Source organism: Mustela erminea, chromosome 11, assembly GCF_009829155.1.
Source record: "Mustela erminea isolate mMusErm1 chromosome 11, mMusErm1.Pri, whole genome shotgun sequence".
NCBI classification, from domain to species: domain Eukaryota; kingdom Metazoa; phylum Chordata; class Mammalia; order Carnivora; family Mustelidae; genus Mustela; species Mustela erminea.
The window spans coordinates 53,296,271-53,311,927 of NC_045624.1; the positions used below are offsets into that span (position 1 = coordinate 53,296,271).

General features: G+C 39.9%; 2 protein-coding genes across 2 annotated transcripts in view; both read right to left on the reverse strand.

Moving 5' to 3' along the window:
* Window positions 1–15,657, reverse strand: part of DNAH11 (dynein axonemal heavy chain 11) — a 324,465-nt gene that overhangs the window by 263,377 nt on the left and 45,431 nt on the right. Inside the window, exons 9-13 of the mRNA XM_032305983.1 lie at window positions 8,945–9,061; window positions 3,868–4,005; window positions 3,427–3,551; window positions 2,678–2,873; window positions 237–341 (exon numbers count right to left, since the gene is read on the reverse strand). Of these exons, the coding sequence (XP_032161874.1) occupies window positions 237–341; window positions 2,678–2,873; window positions 3,427–3,551; window positions 3,868–4,005; window positions 8,945–9,061 (681 nt within the window). The remainder of the gene's footprint in view (window positions 1–236; window positions 342–2,677; window positions 2,874–3,426; window positions 3,552–3,867; window positions 4,006–8,944; window positions 9,062–15,657) is intronic.
* On the reverse strand, window positions 13,138–13,817 carry LOC116569621 (barrier-to-autointegration factor-like). Its single transcript, XM_032305991.1, has one exon. The coding sequence runs from the start codon at window positions 13,781–13,783 to the stop codon at window positions 13,514–13,516; it is 270 nt and encodes an 89-aa protein (XP_032161882.1). The 5' UTR covers window positions 13,784–13,817; the 3' UTR covers window positions 13,138–13,513.

Consider the following 15,657-nt stretch of genomic DNA (forward strand, 5'->3'; position numbering starts at 1 on the left):
GTTATCTGTCTTAGAGGCACTGAAGTGTTATAGGTCTACGTGTTCCTAATTATGAATCAAAATACTTCTTTTTCAGAAATGCCCTCATACCTACAAAGACTCACCTTCATTTTTTTTTTAAAGATTTTATTTATTTATTTAACAGAGAGAGATTGATCCCAGGACCCTGAAACCATGACCTGAGTCGAAGGCAGAGGCTTTGCCCACTGAGCCACCGAGGAGCCCCAAACACTCACCTTTAAAATAGTGTTTCTCTTTTTGAAGATGGCAAATGCTGAATCTGGTATGTCGGATTTCTTCATCATCAAAAGGTATCTCACCTCTCTCAAAACAGCCATGAGCTATTAAAAGAAAATCAAGGATTATTTGTATTTTAAGAATGATATTCTCTTTTAACACATGTCAAACCCAAACACTTAAAATTTCAGTCAACGATTGCAATATTTCCAAATTGTCAAGGTGAAGAAACTGTTGCTTCATACGGCTTTTAAAAGGAGTCATCATACATTCTTAGAAGTATGAATAACAATGTTACTTACGGCTATGGCCTACCCTCAGAGAAAGAATTCAGGCAAAAGACAGAGACACATGCACACTGAGCTGTGAGATGGAAGGGTGTACATGGACCTCAATCCTTTCCCAGGACTGTTCTTTCTGTCACAATGTTTGTTTTGAAAAGATAAATTTGTTCCAATACAACTAATAGACTTGTAATGTGGGCATATCATAAATTTTGTCTGTACTAATCTGCACTTTCATTAGCAAGAAACACTAGGTAAATGCCATAAACTGTGCCCAACTCCACTGAAAGGCTTAGAAATAAGCAAAATGCTCACATGCCAGCAGCCACCATGACCATAGTTCCCTCAAGTACAACAAGCCACATGCATTCACGTCAAGGGGTACAGCTTCCTGCCTGGTATCAGATAACCCTCCTTCTGGCACTGCACACTAACGCACAGTCATCACCTGTCCAACACCCACTTCCGTGAGGAAACTTCCGGTCTGTGTCAGGGCAAAGTGTCATATTTACTGCAGTACTTATGTATTATTTAGCCATTTGAATGAAATGTGTAAAATGCTGTTTTTCCTAGGTTCCTATTTTCCTAATACACCGCTGACAGCTTTTAAGTACGAGAGCCCAAACCCTTGTTTTCCCCCTAAGTGCTGTACTTTTTATGGTGAATTCTTTCACAGCACAGTGAATTTTAGGAACGCATGTCCGGTGTAGCAGAAGGGACTATATCTCTAAATCACAGGTTCTGAGGAAAAGACTGCGTAACATGTTTAGAAGGTAAACCAGTTCACCTCCTTAGGCTGTCACACCACTGGTGAGCTGGTACCATACTTTTGGTGCTGTTAGAATTCCTTCAGGAACAATCACAGGAATTATCCCCAAAACACCTTAGGAATTTAGTTTCCTTAAGTTGGTTCCATGAAATCAGAGGTGGGAGGAAACGAAGTTCTCTCGGTCATATATTCATAAACGTGGGCTAAGGTTTGTAAATATAATTAAATGATGCTATTCTTTGTACTATTTTAGGACAATACATGAGAATTTGGGGGCAGATTATGACAAACAGATCCAGGAAGCTAACTTTCTCACTTCCTACCTAGACATATGTTCAAACTGACATGAGAGGGCAATTGCTAAAAAACAGCACATAATCTTCACTATCAAAAAATTAGCCAAATGTTTACTAATTTTTTTGTAATGGCAACTTACAAATAGATACTTTCCTATGTTTGCTCTTTCCTGTAAAGCATATTCTTTGAGGTCAATAGAGAAGAAAGTTTATTTTGTGCTCCCTACCAAACTCTCAGAGCCGGAGACAGGTTAAAATATCCACATACCTGCATGGATATCATTTATCAGATACATGCACATATAGTACATTATCTATAAATACACACACAGGCACATATATAATTGCTATTAAAGCTCCTCCACTTTCATTATTACATAACATGTAATGACATTTTAAGAAAATAAACTTGTTTAGAGAATCTATGAAATTCCTCTGTTAGGTGGTTTATCATAGGATAAAAAAGGTATCTTCAATAAAGGTAATTTTCATTCTAGTTATATTTAACTGTTCCTATTATTTGGGGGCATTTATATGTTGTTTTATGTTTTTCAGAAAACTGTTTTATAAAAATTACCAATCTAATGGACATGCTACAGTTTATTGCCCCTCTGAAGATTATTCTCATTCCATACATTTTGTGGACTCCCCAAATCTCACATGATAAAATTTTAATTAACAAAAACCACTGGTATATATGCTACAAATATAATTCCAGCCAGGAAACTCTTAGAAAAGATTAATGATTACATTCAAGTGAGCTAATGTTTATTAAGTATTACCGAGTGCCCAACACTATGCTAGAAACACAGAACACAAAGATAAGATAAAACGCACCCTACTCTCAGCTCATTATCTACTAAAGGTAGAAGTGGTAAATAATTACAAGGCAAAAAAAAAAAAAAAAAGAGTAAGGCATAGCATCTGGAAAACAAATATTTCAAACAAAGGGCTATTAGAAGTTGTTTTCAGTTATAATCCTCATAGGACTGACATTCTCCCAAAATTAAATATAAATGACTGTAAATATAGGAATATACTTGTAATTAAAATAGCATCTTTAAAACAATTTAAAAACATAACACCCCTACCTTTGGGTCAAAGTTGACACTGAGAAGCCCATTTATAGCACTAAATTTAATCAAGGGTTGATTCAAATTGAATTCACAGATTTCATCCACATTACATTTCCACTCATTATAGATACGATTTTCAAATTGGTCTAGCAGAGCAGTCATTTCAATGTACTTCTGATAAACTAGGGCATCATCAGCACTTTCCAAGAATCTGTAGGAATAGAATTTTTCTACTTTCCTACATATTAGATTTCAGCTTAACTACTTTACAAGGAAATATACACTAGAAAGTATAATAAAATGCTCTATAAAAAACAGAAATAGAAACAAGAAAAGCCAAATAACACTTATGAATGGTCTTTGTCTTAAAAGACAGAGTTATGAAATGAATGGAACTACCAGAGATGGTAACTTTCTGCTACTGATGTTGAGTTACAATTCCTACAGAAACAAATCTGGAAAATAAAAGGAGAGCTAGTTACTGAAGAAAAGGAACCAAAAACTACCAACATACTGTAGGTGCCAAGGAAAAGTGAGAAGAAAACATCTAAGGACCTGTGACAGGGAAACATGGAGGTTTTAAGAGTTCCAGTGCATGAATTCTAAAACCACGGGGATGAAACCTTCTCCATGAATCCAGCCTAGGAAAAGCGTTAAGTAGGGCAATGACTTGTCAAATGTTGAAATGAACAGTTCACTGCCCTCTATAATAACTGCCTGTCTCATGAGGATAATTTTGTCATGAAATAGGCCTAATAACTTACAAATACCGGAGAGATGCAAAGTTGGACCAAAATGTCTGAAGTCGTTCGGAGACCTCTTTAGCCCATTTGATGTTGCCGGCGGTAAATGGCATATTCCTGTGAAGAACTACATTTCCATGTTCGATCTGAAAAATCGTATTTTGGTGAAGAGGAAGGAAGGGAATGTTTCATCAGAGTGCATTCCGAACCCTTGAAAGCAGCTGTTCAGTTTGGCAGTTTCACAGTACAAAGACGTAAAATGTATGCGTTAAGTAACCTGATTAGTAGAGTTGGGGCCCTAAAGCAGGTTCTTCAGCTGCATAAGGAAACCAGTTAAATAAAGGCATGAAAGGTTTACTGTCCTTATCTTCAGTCTTCAGGTACCATTCAATAAAGTTCTAGCCGATGGCCATTACCCACAAAAATGACGCTGGGATGTGCTCAGCGTCAACCCCTGCTTACCTGTTTCACGTGTTCATTATACAATTGCTTGCACATATCCAACTCTGCATTCAACATGTGCAGTAGCGTGCTGTAATGTGGGCTGAAAATTTCCATGACAACTGGTTTCTCTAGAAAATTCCCAAATATGGTCAAAAGCTGTAAAAATCAAAAGTTAAAAGGTTAAGGACCATGAATTTTTACGTGCCTAGAATTTAAACAAAAATCTAGAACCCTGCAGGAATCCTGAAATAGCTCCAAATCTAAGACACGTTTCCAATAAGACAAATACTAAATGTAATTTCCCTTCCTCAGCAGAAAATAAGAGGAGTCAGAAATTAACTACTATCTGTCAGCAATCCCTGCTCACAGATACCACCACTTCCTCCTGCCCGGTGCCAGGGAAAGTTTGAGAAGATGGTCTGCAGATAGAAAATCAGAAGTATAAACAATGGATTTTGGATCACTGAAAAAAATAAAATAAAATCCAAGTAAATTTTTAAAAAATATGCAGAACATTAAAAGAAAAAGAAAATCAGAAGCAAAATGTACATCTTCTTTCTTTGTTCTGCCCTCCTACACAGGTGCTCTTTCTTTTTTTTTTTTTTTAAAAGATTTTATTTGTTTATTTGACAGACAGATTACAAGTAGACAGAGAGGCAGGCAGAGAGAGAGAGAGGAAAGCAGGCTCCCCGCCGAGCAGAGAGCCCGATGCGGGACTCGATCCCAGGACCCTGGGATCATGACCTGAGCTGAAGGCAGCGGCTTAACCCACTGAGCCACCCAGGCGCCCCACAGGTGCTCTTTCAATGTAGAACATCCACGTCAAGGACCTTCAAGTCACACCATTAATAATTACATCGAATGGGGGTGCCTGGGTGGCTCAGGTGATGATCCCAGGGCCCTGGGATCGAGCCCCGCATCAGGCTTCCTGCTCAGGAGGAAGCCTGCTTCTCCCTCTCCCACCCCACCCCCCACTTGTGTTCCCTCTCTTGCTGTCTCTCTCTGTCAAATAAATAAATAAAATCGTTAAAAAAATTTTGATTTAAAAAAAAAAACTGATCCACCAAATGGATCAGTTACTAGGATTGGCAGCCCACATCCCATGCCACACCAACTAGCCACCCCAAAACCATGGCCTGGGGCAGTAGCGGTGACCTGTTGCAAGAACAACCACTTCACGGGCAGACAGCTCCTTTGACAGGAATGTCCTACCTCAAACTAATGCTTTGAACTAATCACATTCTCTCCTCCCCAGGAAGAGAACCAGGGCATGGCAGGCTGAACCTAAGACAGCAAGTTAGGAGTGAGCAACAACTATTAGCAAGCAGAGGAAGCCAATGAGTAGGGAGACGGGTATTGGGGTTGTGGGGGGGGGCGGTGACACACTACCAGCAAGCAGGAAAGTAAAAGTCCTGAAGCTCTCCTCACTCAGTCCATGCCCCGCCCCACACCCAGATCCAAACTCACCTTCACCACTAGCTTCCACAAAGCTCAGCTACCTGTGGAGCCCAACCTTGGATTTCCATTAGCCTCCTGCCTTATTCTCTGCCCCATGTGGCTCCTTCTGTGTGCCAGTGTGAGACAACTTTCTTTGCAAGCACAATAGTGTAATTAAAATGCTTGTTTCTCAAATAAATAAAATCTTCTAAAAAAATAACAAAAAATGATACCTCCTTCAAAGTAAAATGTAATCAAGATGGCAGAAAACCATATACCAAGCTCTGTGCCTTGTTAGCAACATGGCCAAAAAGAAAGTTTTGTTACTCCTCTTAAGGAAATAAGTGTTCCTCAAATTTGTTTTCTTTAACAATTTGTTTTCTTTAAATACCAACTGTTGCCAAGGATGGGAGAGAAAAAGAACCTTCATGCACTATTGGAAGGAATGCAAGCTGACACAGTCACTGTGGAAAATAGTATGGAGGTTCATCACAAAATTAAGAAGGGAACTACTGTATGATCCAGTAATTGAACTCGTGGGTATTTACAAAATACAGTAATTTTAAAATATATGCACCGCCATGCTTACTGTAGTACTATTTACAACAGCCAAATACGGAAGGAGCCCATCAAGAGATGAATGGTAATGAAGTGGTGTATGTATATTCAATGGAATATTGCTCGGCCCTAAAAAAGAATGCAATCTTGCCATTTTTAGCATGGGTGGATCTAGAGCATATAATGCTGAGAGAAACAAATCATGCAGAGAAAGACAAATACTATACAATTTCATTTATATGTGGAATTTAAGAAATAAAGCAAAGGAAAAATAGAAACAAAAAACCAAACTCTTAATTGTAGAGAACTGAGGACTACCAGAGGAGAGGTGGGTGGGGGGAGCAGTGAAACAGGTGATGGGGATTAGAGACGTACACCTATACAATGAGTACTGAGTAATGTACACAACTGCTGATTCATTATTGTACCCCTGAAACTAACCTATCACTATATTAATTATAATGGAATTTAAGTAAAATAAAGGGGAAATACCTGTTTCTTTAAAAACAGCTTTATTATTAACATTCTCTAAATATTTATATCAACTATGTTCACTAAAAAAAAAAAAAAAAAAAAAAACAGTGAAAAAATTGTACAAAGTAAAATTGTAAATCAAACCATATCTCAGAGGTCAGTTTAGATACATTTGGCTTCTCACCCCGGTAATATCAATTATAAGCAGTAGAGAAACTGCTAAATATTTTTAAACCTGCTTAGTTAGCTGCTCCCTAGCAAAATGCTTATTAACTTTCTTCTTTGAACCACTCTTTTGTTGACTCTGGGTTTCATGTTAACAGTCAAAAGCAAACACTGACTCACAGATTTAACAAAGAGCGGGCCACCAACACCAGGGAAATGTATTTACTTCATGATTTGTTCTTTTCAAACACTTAATGTACTGACCACAACTGAAATACCCGAAGCTTCCCAGCTGCATCTCATCTTGCCTACTTGATATGCTTAGTGGGACTGAACTCCAAGTAGAAGAGAAAAAAGACACAGAAAAAATATTCTTTGGGGAGGCTGTAAAGCCAGCTAATAGTAGTAAGGATAGCCTTTAACCTTTCAGGTAGTACACATTGTTGTAATTTTTCAGCATCATAGTTACAGAAAAACTACTCTCTGGGAAGAGAACAAGGGTCAAGTGGACCTCTTGCTTCCTTGTCCTCAGGAAACCGAGAGCTATTTTGGGAAGAGAATAGATGTTTTCCTTCATCTCGACCTCCAAAGATTAAAAGTGGGCCCCTACCACATGCTTCTTTCCCTAACCATCCCTTTTGAGATCTGTGTGGTCTACCTTTTCTTCCACTCCTCAAGGTTTGGGATAATGCCCTTGCCACTATTCAAGCAGTACCTATTTTTTTTTTTTCCATTCCATTTTATTTCTTTTTCAGTGTTCCAAAATTCATTGTTCATCACCTATTTATATTTTTTCTGGGTTTGCCTCTTATGAAGACATTTTAAATCTGTTGCTGTCTGAAACCTCGTGCACTTTACAATTTTATAGCTTTCAGTTTTACTGCCTGAAGACTTCTCTGGATGCTTCATCTGGGACACTCCAGTCTACCTTCATGGAGACATACTGTTTAAGTTTAGAGGAACATCCATTAGTGTCTTGCTTTGTTTTGTTTTCTATTGAGTGCCAACACTGTGGGCTCTGAACTACAGTTTCATGTTTGAGTAGAACAGTGCTTGGTCCCAGTGCCCCTCCTGGTCATGTCTTGGCCGAGGGCAGGCATGAACCATGGTCTCCAGAGAACGGTCTGCAAATATTTATTCCCTGGGACTCAACGGCATGTGGTCAGAGATCATCACCCTGTATCCAGGGTAGAAATAATTTTTCCCCTAACACGCCATCCTGTGATTTTTTTTTTCTTCTACCATGACTTTTGCTGCATTTTACCCTCATCTGTGAGTCGTTCCAGGACTTTGACCAGTCCATCACCCCAACCTCAGTTATTAGATGTCTGCTCTAGAAGACACTGAAGAAGGGGATCTAACTAGAACACAAACTGTGAAATGATGTCCCAGCCCTGCAGAGCTACTAGGCAGGGGCTCGTGCTGCATGTTTCCACAGACAAGATACAAACAGTTACAAAGTTAAAGACAAAATACATGACAAAAAGATAAGATTGTTTAGAAAAAAGTAAGTGGCATGGACTCAAACAGAATCCCTACCAATAGTTGTGCTACGGGAAGAGAGACTTGAATTAGACCCAGTAGGAGCTTCTGTGAAGGGAACAATCTACACGCTTTCCTTCTGTTATTTATGAAGGCATTAAAGCCAAGCAGCGCCCCTGCACTGCCATTTCCAACGAGTTGGGCCCATGATCCCCTAGGTGTGTTTCTTCAGAGACAGAAGTCTCCGTTCCTCTTTTGGGACATCATTTGGTTCTATACCTTACTTGCAGTTCTTTGCTTTGATAAGCAAGTTTCACATGGTGTCCCTCTTCCCCACATCCTAAGCTATCCATGTGGGACGTCTAAGAAGATGCATTCCTTTTATGCAACTCAGAATACAGAAATACCATACTGCATTTCTTTAATGCTCTGTCCAACATTTCTTTGTGTCTTAACATCTGAAAATGGACTATGTTATATAATAATGGAATCATCATTTTGGGGGCATTTTATTTATATACAAAATAATGGTATGTCTGATCACCAAGGGTGTCTTATGCCTGATGGAAAGTATTATACAAATTATTATTTGTTTCAGTCGTAGTAATGAAGTGGGCAGGTGAACCCAACACATGCAAACAATGCTATAGAGAAAATCTTGCATTAACAGGTATTTTTCTCTTTTCACGGTGGCTTAATTTTGAATTAGGATTTCACAGGCCAGGCCAAAGTCACTCTAAAGGTAATGAGAGCTAAACTACTGAATCTGAAAAAATATCAATAGTCAAAAGTCCTAAAATTGACCTTGTCCCTAAGTAAACATCATTCATTAGAGCAGTGTGTAAAATTTAGTTCCAACAGAATGTGACCAGTTAATAGTTTACCTGGGTCAGAAAGGAATGTATCCCCTCCTTTCATCTAACAGTTGAAATTATTCATTAGTAAAGTATTTTTTAATGATAGCTTCTTCAGAACCAACCTTAAATGCAGCTTCTAAACCACTGCAGTTAAAGAAAGCTTCACAGAGAATCATCCCAAGCCTTCTGTCAAAATCCACGGTTTTGGACTTAAACACAACATAATCACTTTCAAATTCCTGTAAGATTCAAAGTGAAAGAGTTTACAGCAAAGTATCCAACACTGAAAACAGCCATCACAGAGCCACGTGGCTCCTCTCTCCCTCCCGGCTCCTTGTCTCACCCTTCCCTGCACCCCTTCCCTCCCTCCCCCGCCCCATCTCTCCCAATGCAGGATTCTGGGGAAGATGGAGAGCTCTGACTAACCATTCAAAACGGCAACCTTAGAGGAGCACAGAGCCTTGAGCCCTGTGAGTCCGCGTCTGCCCGGGTGTTTTCATTGGCTCAGACCCCATCAACAGCACTCTGCCCTCTCCCAATCCATTCTGATTATAAATGATAAAGCAAACCTTTTCCAAACAAAACAAACAAACAAAAAACACCACACTCTCATCACGTCGTCAGTGTCCGTTTAAGTAGGAACATGTTTTGTTTTGTTTTTCATGGAGCAGAAAACCTAGCAAGTGGCACTCTTTCTTCAGGTGAGAAGTAGCATCACAGGTCTGTAAGAAAGCGTCCTCCAGTGACGCAGATGAGACACCACGCTCTTCCCTTTCCCCCACGTGTTAGTTTGCAGCTCTCATCAACACAAAGAACAAAACCACGAGAGAGTAACTACCATCTCCACAGCAGGGCAGGTCACGGTGAAGAAGTCCCAGAAACACACACACACACCCCTTGGGCGTTCCAGTCAGGCCGCGGGGAGAGTGCCCGCCACACATTTAGTGGAATGAAGTCCTCTCCTCTGTCAAGTAAGCCTCGTCTGTTAGTAACAGTCATAATGATGACAGCGAACATGCAGTTTTCTGTTCTAAATGCTTTACATCGTTAACTTGATGTGCACGACCACACGGGATGTAGGTCATACGGCTTCCATTTTACAGGTGACAAGGCGAACGCAGAGCAGGTTAGTCATCTACCCACAGCCACAACATTGCTAACTGGCAGAACCAGAATTTAAAAGCCTGGTAACCGTTTTGATGTTCTGATGTTGCTACGAAGGACTGACCCTTGTGTGGACTCAAACACGCCCTGAGAACGCAACGTCCCAGGGCACAGTGTCTTACACACCACAATGTTATATTGAGCATCAAGAGGAAGTCTCCAGGTCTGAATGAGAGACAGTCTCTTCATTCAAGCATCACTGACTTGTGAAAGTAAACACAACCTCCCAACAAGTCGTAACAAGCCCAATTTATCCCTCCTCTCAGTAAGGCAACAAGAAACTTACAACTGAAGATGCTCAAATATTACTTAAACAGTTAGTGCTTAACACCTCAGCAAGGGGGAAATGCAAATCTTTATCCCACTTCTCTCTCCCTCTCTCCCAAACGGTTTTACTCATCCAACCCAAATTCAGAACGGCCAGAGGCACCTCTCCCCCTTCCTTCCCACAGCGAAGTCAAGCTCATCTTGCAAGGTCAGGAGCCGTCTATCTCTTCTCTTGTCTCCTCATGAACACACCCACTACGGGAATCTCTTGTCTCCTCATGAACACACCTACTACGCTTCCCGACTCGAGGTGTCACTCCGTCCAGATCACCGTCACCACTCACCTGGATTTCTGCTAACCACTTTCTAACTACTTTCTTTGTCTCTATTATTATCTCTCTGAATAATTCCTCAAAGTATCATTGAAATAAGCTTTCTAAAATATAAGTCTTATGTCACTCAAGTTTTTTTAGATTTTATTTATTTTATTTATTGAGAGAGAGAGAAAGAGAATGAGAGATCAGCATGAGCAGGGGAGAAAGGGAGAAGCAGGCTCCCCACTGAGCGGGGAGTCCAACGTGAGGCTCAATCCCACATGACCTGAGCCAAAGGCAGACGCTTAACCAACAGAGCCACCCAGGCAGCCCGGCACTCTAATTTTTAATTCTCCAATTCATAATCCCTATTTTTTAAGATAAGGTCTCAAACTGTTACCATACTCTACAAAACCCTGTGTGATCTGGGCTGTACTGACTGCCCTGAACTATTCCAGCACCTTCCCCCCTTTCCACACTAGGATCTTGTCACACCTGCCTTGTCATATACTCTCTCGCGTGGCAGGATACAATTTCCCACTCATCCCTTTCTACCTACTTTTCACTGGCTTAATTTCTATTTATTTTTTAGTTCTATGTCTCTTTCAGTTACTTTTTGAATTTCCTTGCACCTCCTTTGGCAAGGGGCCCTTCACAAATACTCTCCCAGAGCCCTGTACTTCAGAGACCCTGGCACTGAGCACCCTGGGTAACTGCCTACCTGTATTGTCCCCTGGACTCCCAGCCCTGGGAGTCCAATGAACAGGTTTGGTTTCCAGAGTTACAGTACCAGTATTTAATGGGGTTCTTAGGGCACAGAGCTGCTTCTCAATAAATACTAATTAAAGCATCAACGATATGCTGGTATTACTCAAAGACCATTATAAACATCTTCTCTTTTTCATCCTGACAACTCTAAAATTGTCCTTTTTAGTGACGTGGGAAATTACTGACGAGTCTTAGCTAGAGAAATGCGCTGGCTTGACTTAGCTTCAAAATGGCACTCGTGCTGCTGTGGGAAGAACAGAGCCTGATGGAGTCAAGAAAGGGGCTGAGGAGGCAGTTTCAGGGCAAATGGAGGTATTCAGGTCAGAGAGGAGATCTGGATATATTTTCAGGGTTTATCTGACAGAACCTGATGTTTATCATGAGAGAAAGAACAAGATCATGAATGACTCCAAGGTTGTGCACCATGTAGCCCACTAGGTGTGCCATTTTAGGAGATGGAGAGAAGAAAGGGAAGGGGTTTGAGTAAAGCCAGAGTTTCAGTTTTGCAAGTTTGAGATGTCTATCAAATATTTAAGCACAGACGTTGAGTGGGCAGCTGACTATATACTATGGGTTTGGGATTTAGGAAGACCCTTCACCATAACATGTCATGTGTTATAGGCATTCAGTATATGTTCTTTACGCAACTTGAGGATGTTACTCTCTGTTTCTTTTTCCCAAGGGTTCTTACCAGAAATGGGCACTGAATTTGGTAAAATGTTTTTCATGTATCAGTTAACACAATCATGTTTCTCTTCTTTAACCTGCTAATATGCGGGTTTTCAAATATTAAACCAGTCTCACATCCCTGGAATAAACCTCAGTTACATATAAAATGTGCCCTTGTTCCATATTGCTGAATTCTGTTTACTAATACTTTAAGTTCTGTTTACTAATACTTTGAGAATTCTTATGTCTATATTTAGGAGGGAAAATTAGGGAGGCAAAAATTTTTTTTTTTTTTTTTTTTTTGCATTAACTTCTCTGGTTTGGGTATTTGGGGCAGTAACTACTAGCTTCACAAGACAAATTAGGAAGTGTTTCCTCCTCTGGCATTTCTGGAAGACATTGTGTAGAAATGATCTTAATACTTAAATACTTGGAGAAATTCTCAAGTGAAACAGTCTGGGCCTTGACATTTCCTTTCAGAGAGTATTTTTTTTAAATGACAAGTCCAATTTCCTTAATAGTTATAGTATTATTCAAATTTTCTACTTCATTTATCACAGAAAAAAAAATCACTATGTGTGGTGGTGGGTAATAAATAAAATTGTGATAATCATTTCTCCATATATGCCCATGTCAACTCACTACTGATACACAACCAAAACTAATACAATATTATATCACAATTTAAAAAGTTACCTATTTCTTATTGAATGAGTTATGATAGTTCTGGTTTTTGAGGAATTGATCCATTTCTTCTAGGTGTCAAATTACGTGTTTAGAGGTTATTTCTTGTTTTGATATTCCCGTTATTCTTTTAATGTCTGCAGAGGATGTAGTGGTAGCCCATTTTATTCTTGATATGGTAACTTGCCTTCTCACTTTTTTATTTTTCAAAGAATTAACTCTTAGTTTCATTGAATTTTCTCCATGTTTTAAATTTCATAGATTTTGCTCTTTATTTTTTCTTTCTAGTTGCTTTGTGCCTATTTTGCTCTTCTTTTCTCTAGGTTCGTAGAGTGGAAACTCAGATTACCAATTTGAGACTTTCCTTTTTTAATATATGCTTATTTATAGCTATCAATTTCCCTCTCAGAACTACTGTGTCTGTTCCCACAAATTTTGGTATATTTTCATTTTTTTTTTTTTTTGAAGGCCACTGACTTTATTGATTTAAAAAACTTTACAAGGACAGTGACTATTCCGCCAAAAAAGGAGCCAAATAGCGTAAAACAGACCAGTGGGGGTGGGGGTGAGGGAAGGGCCAGGAATCCACTCGGAAAAGCCGATAATTGTTGACATGAAACTAGCAGGGGAAGGAGAAGGGAGATGCATGCAAAAAAGTTGAAATGGTGGGGGAGAGAACTCCCCAAAGACCTTGAAGTACATCAAAAGTGAGTACGACAACAGCAATCTCTTCCTTTGTAGAGGACAGGGGAGGAGTCCCCACGCAGCTGCAAACTCTGGAGACTCGATGCTGGGGCTAGGGGCTGGGGGCTCCCCAAGTGAGCCTCACAAAAAGGCGTCGCACCACTCTTGAAGGCACCCAAAGCAGTCCTGGGACTGCTTGGCATTGGCACCACATGTGTCCTTCAGCCATTCCCAGAAGAGATCTTCATCTTTCTTTAGCACCAGAAACTGGCCAAGGACCACATAGGCCTTGTCAAAGCCCCTTTCCTCCAGCTTCTTGCCCAAGACTTCACCAATCCCGGCCAGGCTCCCCACTGGCTTTTCCCCCATGGGCTCTGCCACGAAGTCTCGGTGCTTTTGGGAGGTTGTCATCTTGATCAGCTGAATCGCTCAGAAAGCGCGGGCTCCGGAGCTCATTTTTTTTTAAGTTCTCTACATTTTATTTCCCTACTTTTTTGACTCATGGAAAAAAAAAAAGACAAAAAAGTCAAGTCACTACTTAAAGATGTCATTTCAGTTTCTAAGTAGTTTAAATTTTCCTATTAGATTTCCATTACTGATTTCTTTTTTATTCCACTGTCAACAAAAAAACATACTCTGTACCATTTCACATCTCTTATATTTGTTAAGGTTGTCTATGGCCCAGGATATAACATATCATGGTCTATGTTTCATGAGTATTTGAAAACAATGTGAATTCTGCCATTGTTGCACAGAATGTTCTATAAATGTTGATTAGATACTCCTGGCTGATGGTACTGAACCCTTCCATATCCTTGCTAATTTCCTATCTGCCTGTTCTTTCAGTTCCTCAAAGGGAGCAATGAAATCTCCAATTTGAACTGTGAATTTGTCTATTTTTCTTTTAGGTTCTGTCTGTTTTGAATCACATATTTTATTGCTATCTTATTTGGTGCACACCCATTTAGGATTGCTAGATCTCTTTGGTGGATTGACCCTTTTATCATTAATATAATGTCTCTCTCTGTTAATTTTTTCTTGCTATGAAATCTACCTTATCTGATATTTAGATAGCCATTACTGCTTTCTTTCAATTCACATTCCCATGATATGCCTTTTCCTGTCCTTTCACTTTTAATCTACATATATGGTTATATTTGGAGTGTTTGAAAAAAAGCATACAGTAGGGTCTTATATTTTAATCCACTCTGGCAAGCTCTTTGTATTGGCGTATTTTGAGCGTTTACTTTTAAGGTAATTATTGCTACATTAAGGCTTAATTCTGCCCCTTTCTTTTTTCTTTTCAGTTGTTTTTCTTCATTTCTTGCCTTTTTCTGCAACTCTCTGGGAATTTTTTTAGACTTACATTTGATGTATCTATAGTGTTTTAAATGTATCTCTTTGTAATGCTCGAGATATTACATATCTAGATACATAGATATATTTTTACATTATAGGTACATCAGTTATCTAATGTCTAATGTCATCATCTTTCACCAGTTCAAGTAATATCTTTCCTCCCATAACCAATGGTTCAAGGAAGATATCGAAAAGGAAATGAAAACTATGTTGACACAAGAGTTCTAGGAAGACAGCAGAGTAGAAGGATCCTGAGCTCACCTCTTCCCATGACACACAGAGGCAACAGGTACATATAATGCAAGTCATTCTGAAAATGACCTGAAGATGAACAGAACAGATCACCCATGGCCATAGGCAAAAAAGGAGCCACACTGAGAAGGGAAGAAGCGGGGCAGAGATGGACTTTAGGAACCAAAACCCTGGTGTAGGAACCCACAAGAAAGAAGGATATCACAGGTGTGAAGGTCCTCCGCTAGGAAGGAAGAAATCAAGCCACACATGAAGCACCCAGGTCTTGGGAACCTGTACCTAAAGACCAGTTCCCATAACACAAGGCTCTAACAGGGCTTAACTTCAGGAGAGCCAGGGTATTACAGGAAACTGAGACTTTTCTTAAAGGGCCAGCATGCTGTACCACCCTGTCCAAGGACCAGCACAGAGCAGCAGTTTGTGAGTACTTCAGTGAAGAAGATTTACTGAGTTGCTTTAGGATATGTGAAATGACAGGGATCTACAAGGACTTTTTCAGAGAATGGATGGCAAGTGGGTGCCGTTTTTCTTGCCCTCCTCCAGTCTAGCTGGCTGGTTGCTTGCTAGAGCCAGTTCTGACACTCTCCATCTGCACTGCTAGCCTTGTCCACTTCATCTGAGCATTCCCCTGCAGACCCACCTGCCCAGGCATGTATCCCTCCAAAGCAGCTCCT

Excerpts from the sequence above, each read along its gene's own strand:
- LOC116569621 (XM_032305991.1), bottom strand. The coding sequence starts at position 13,783 with ATGACAACCTCCCAAAAGCACCGAGACTTCGTGGCAGAGCCCATGGGG.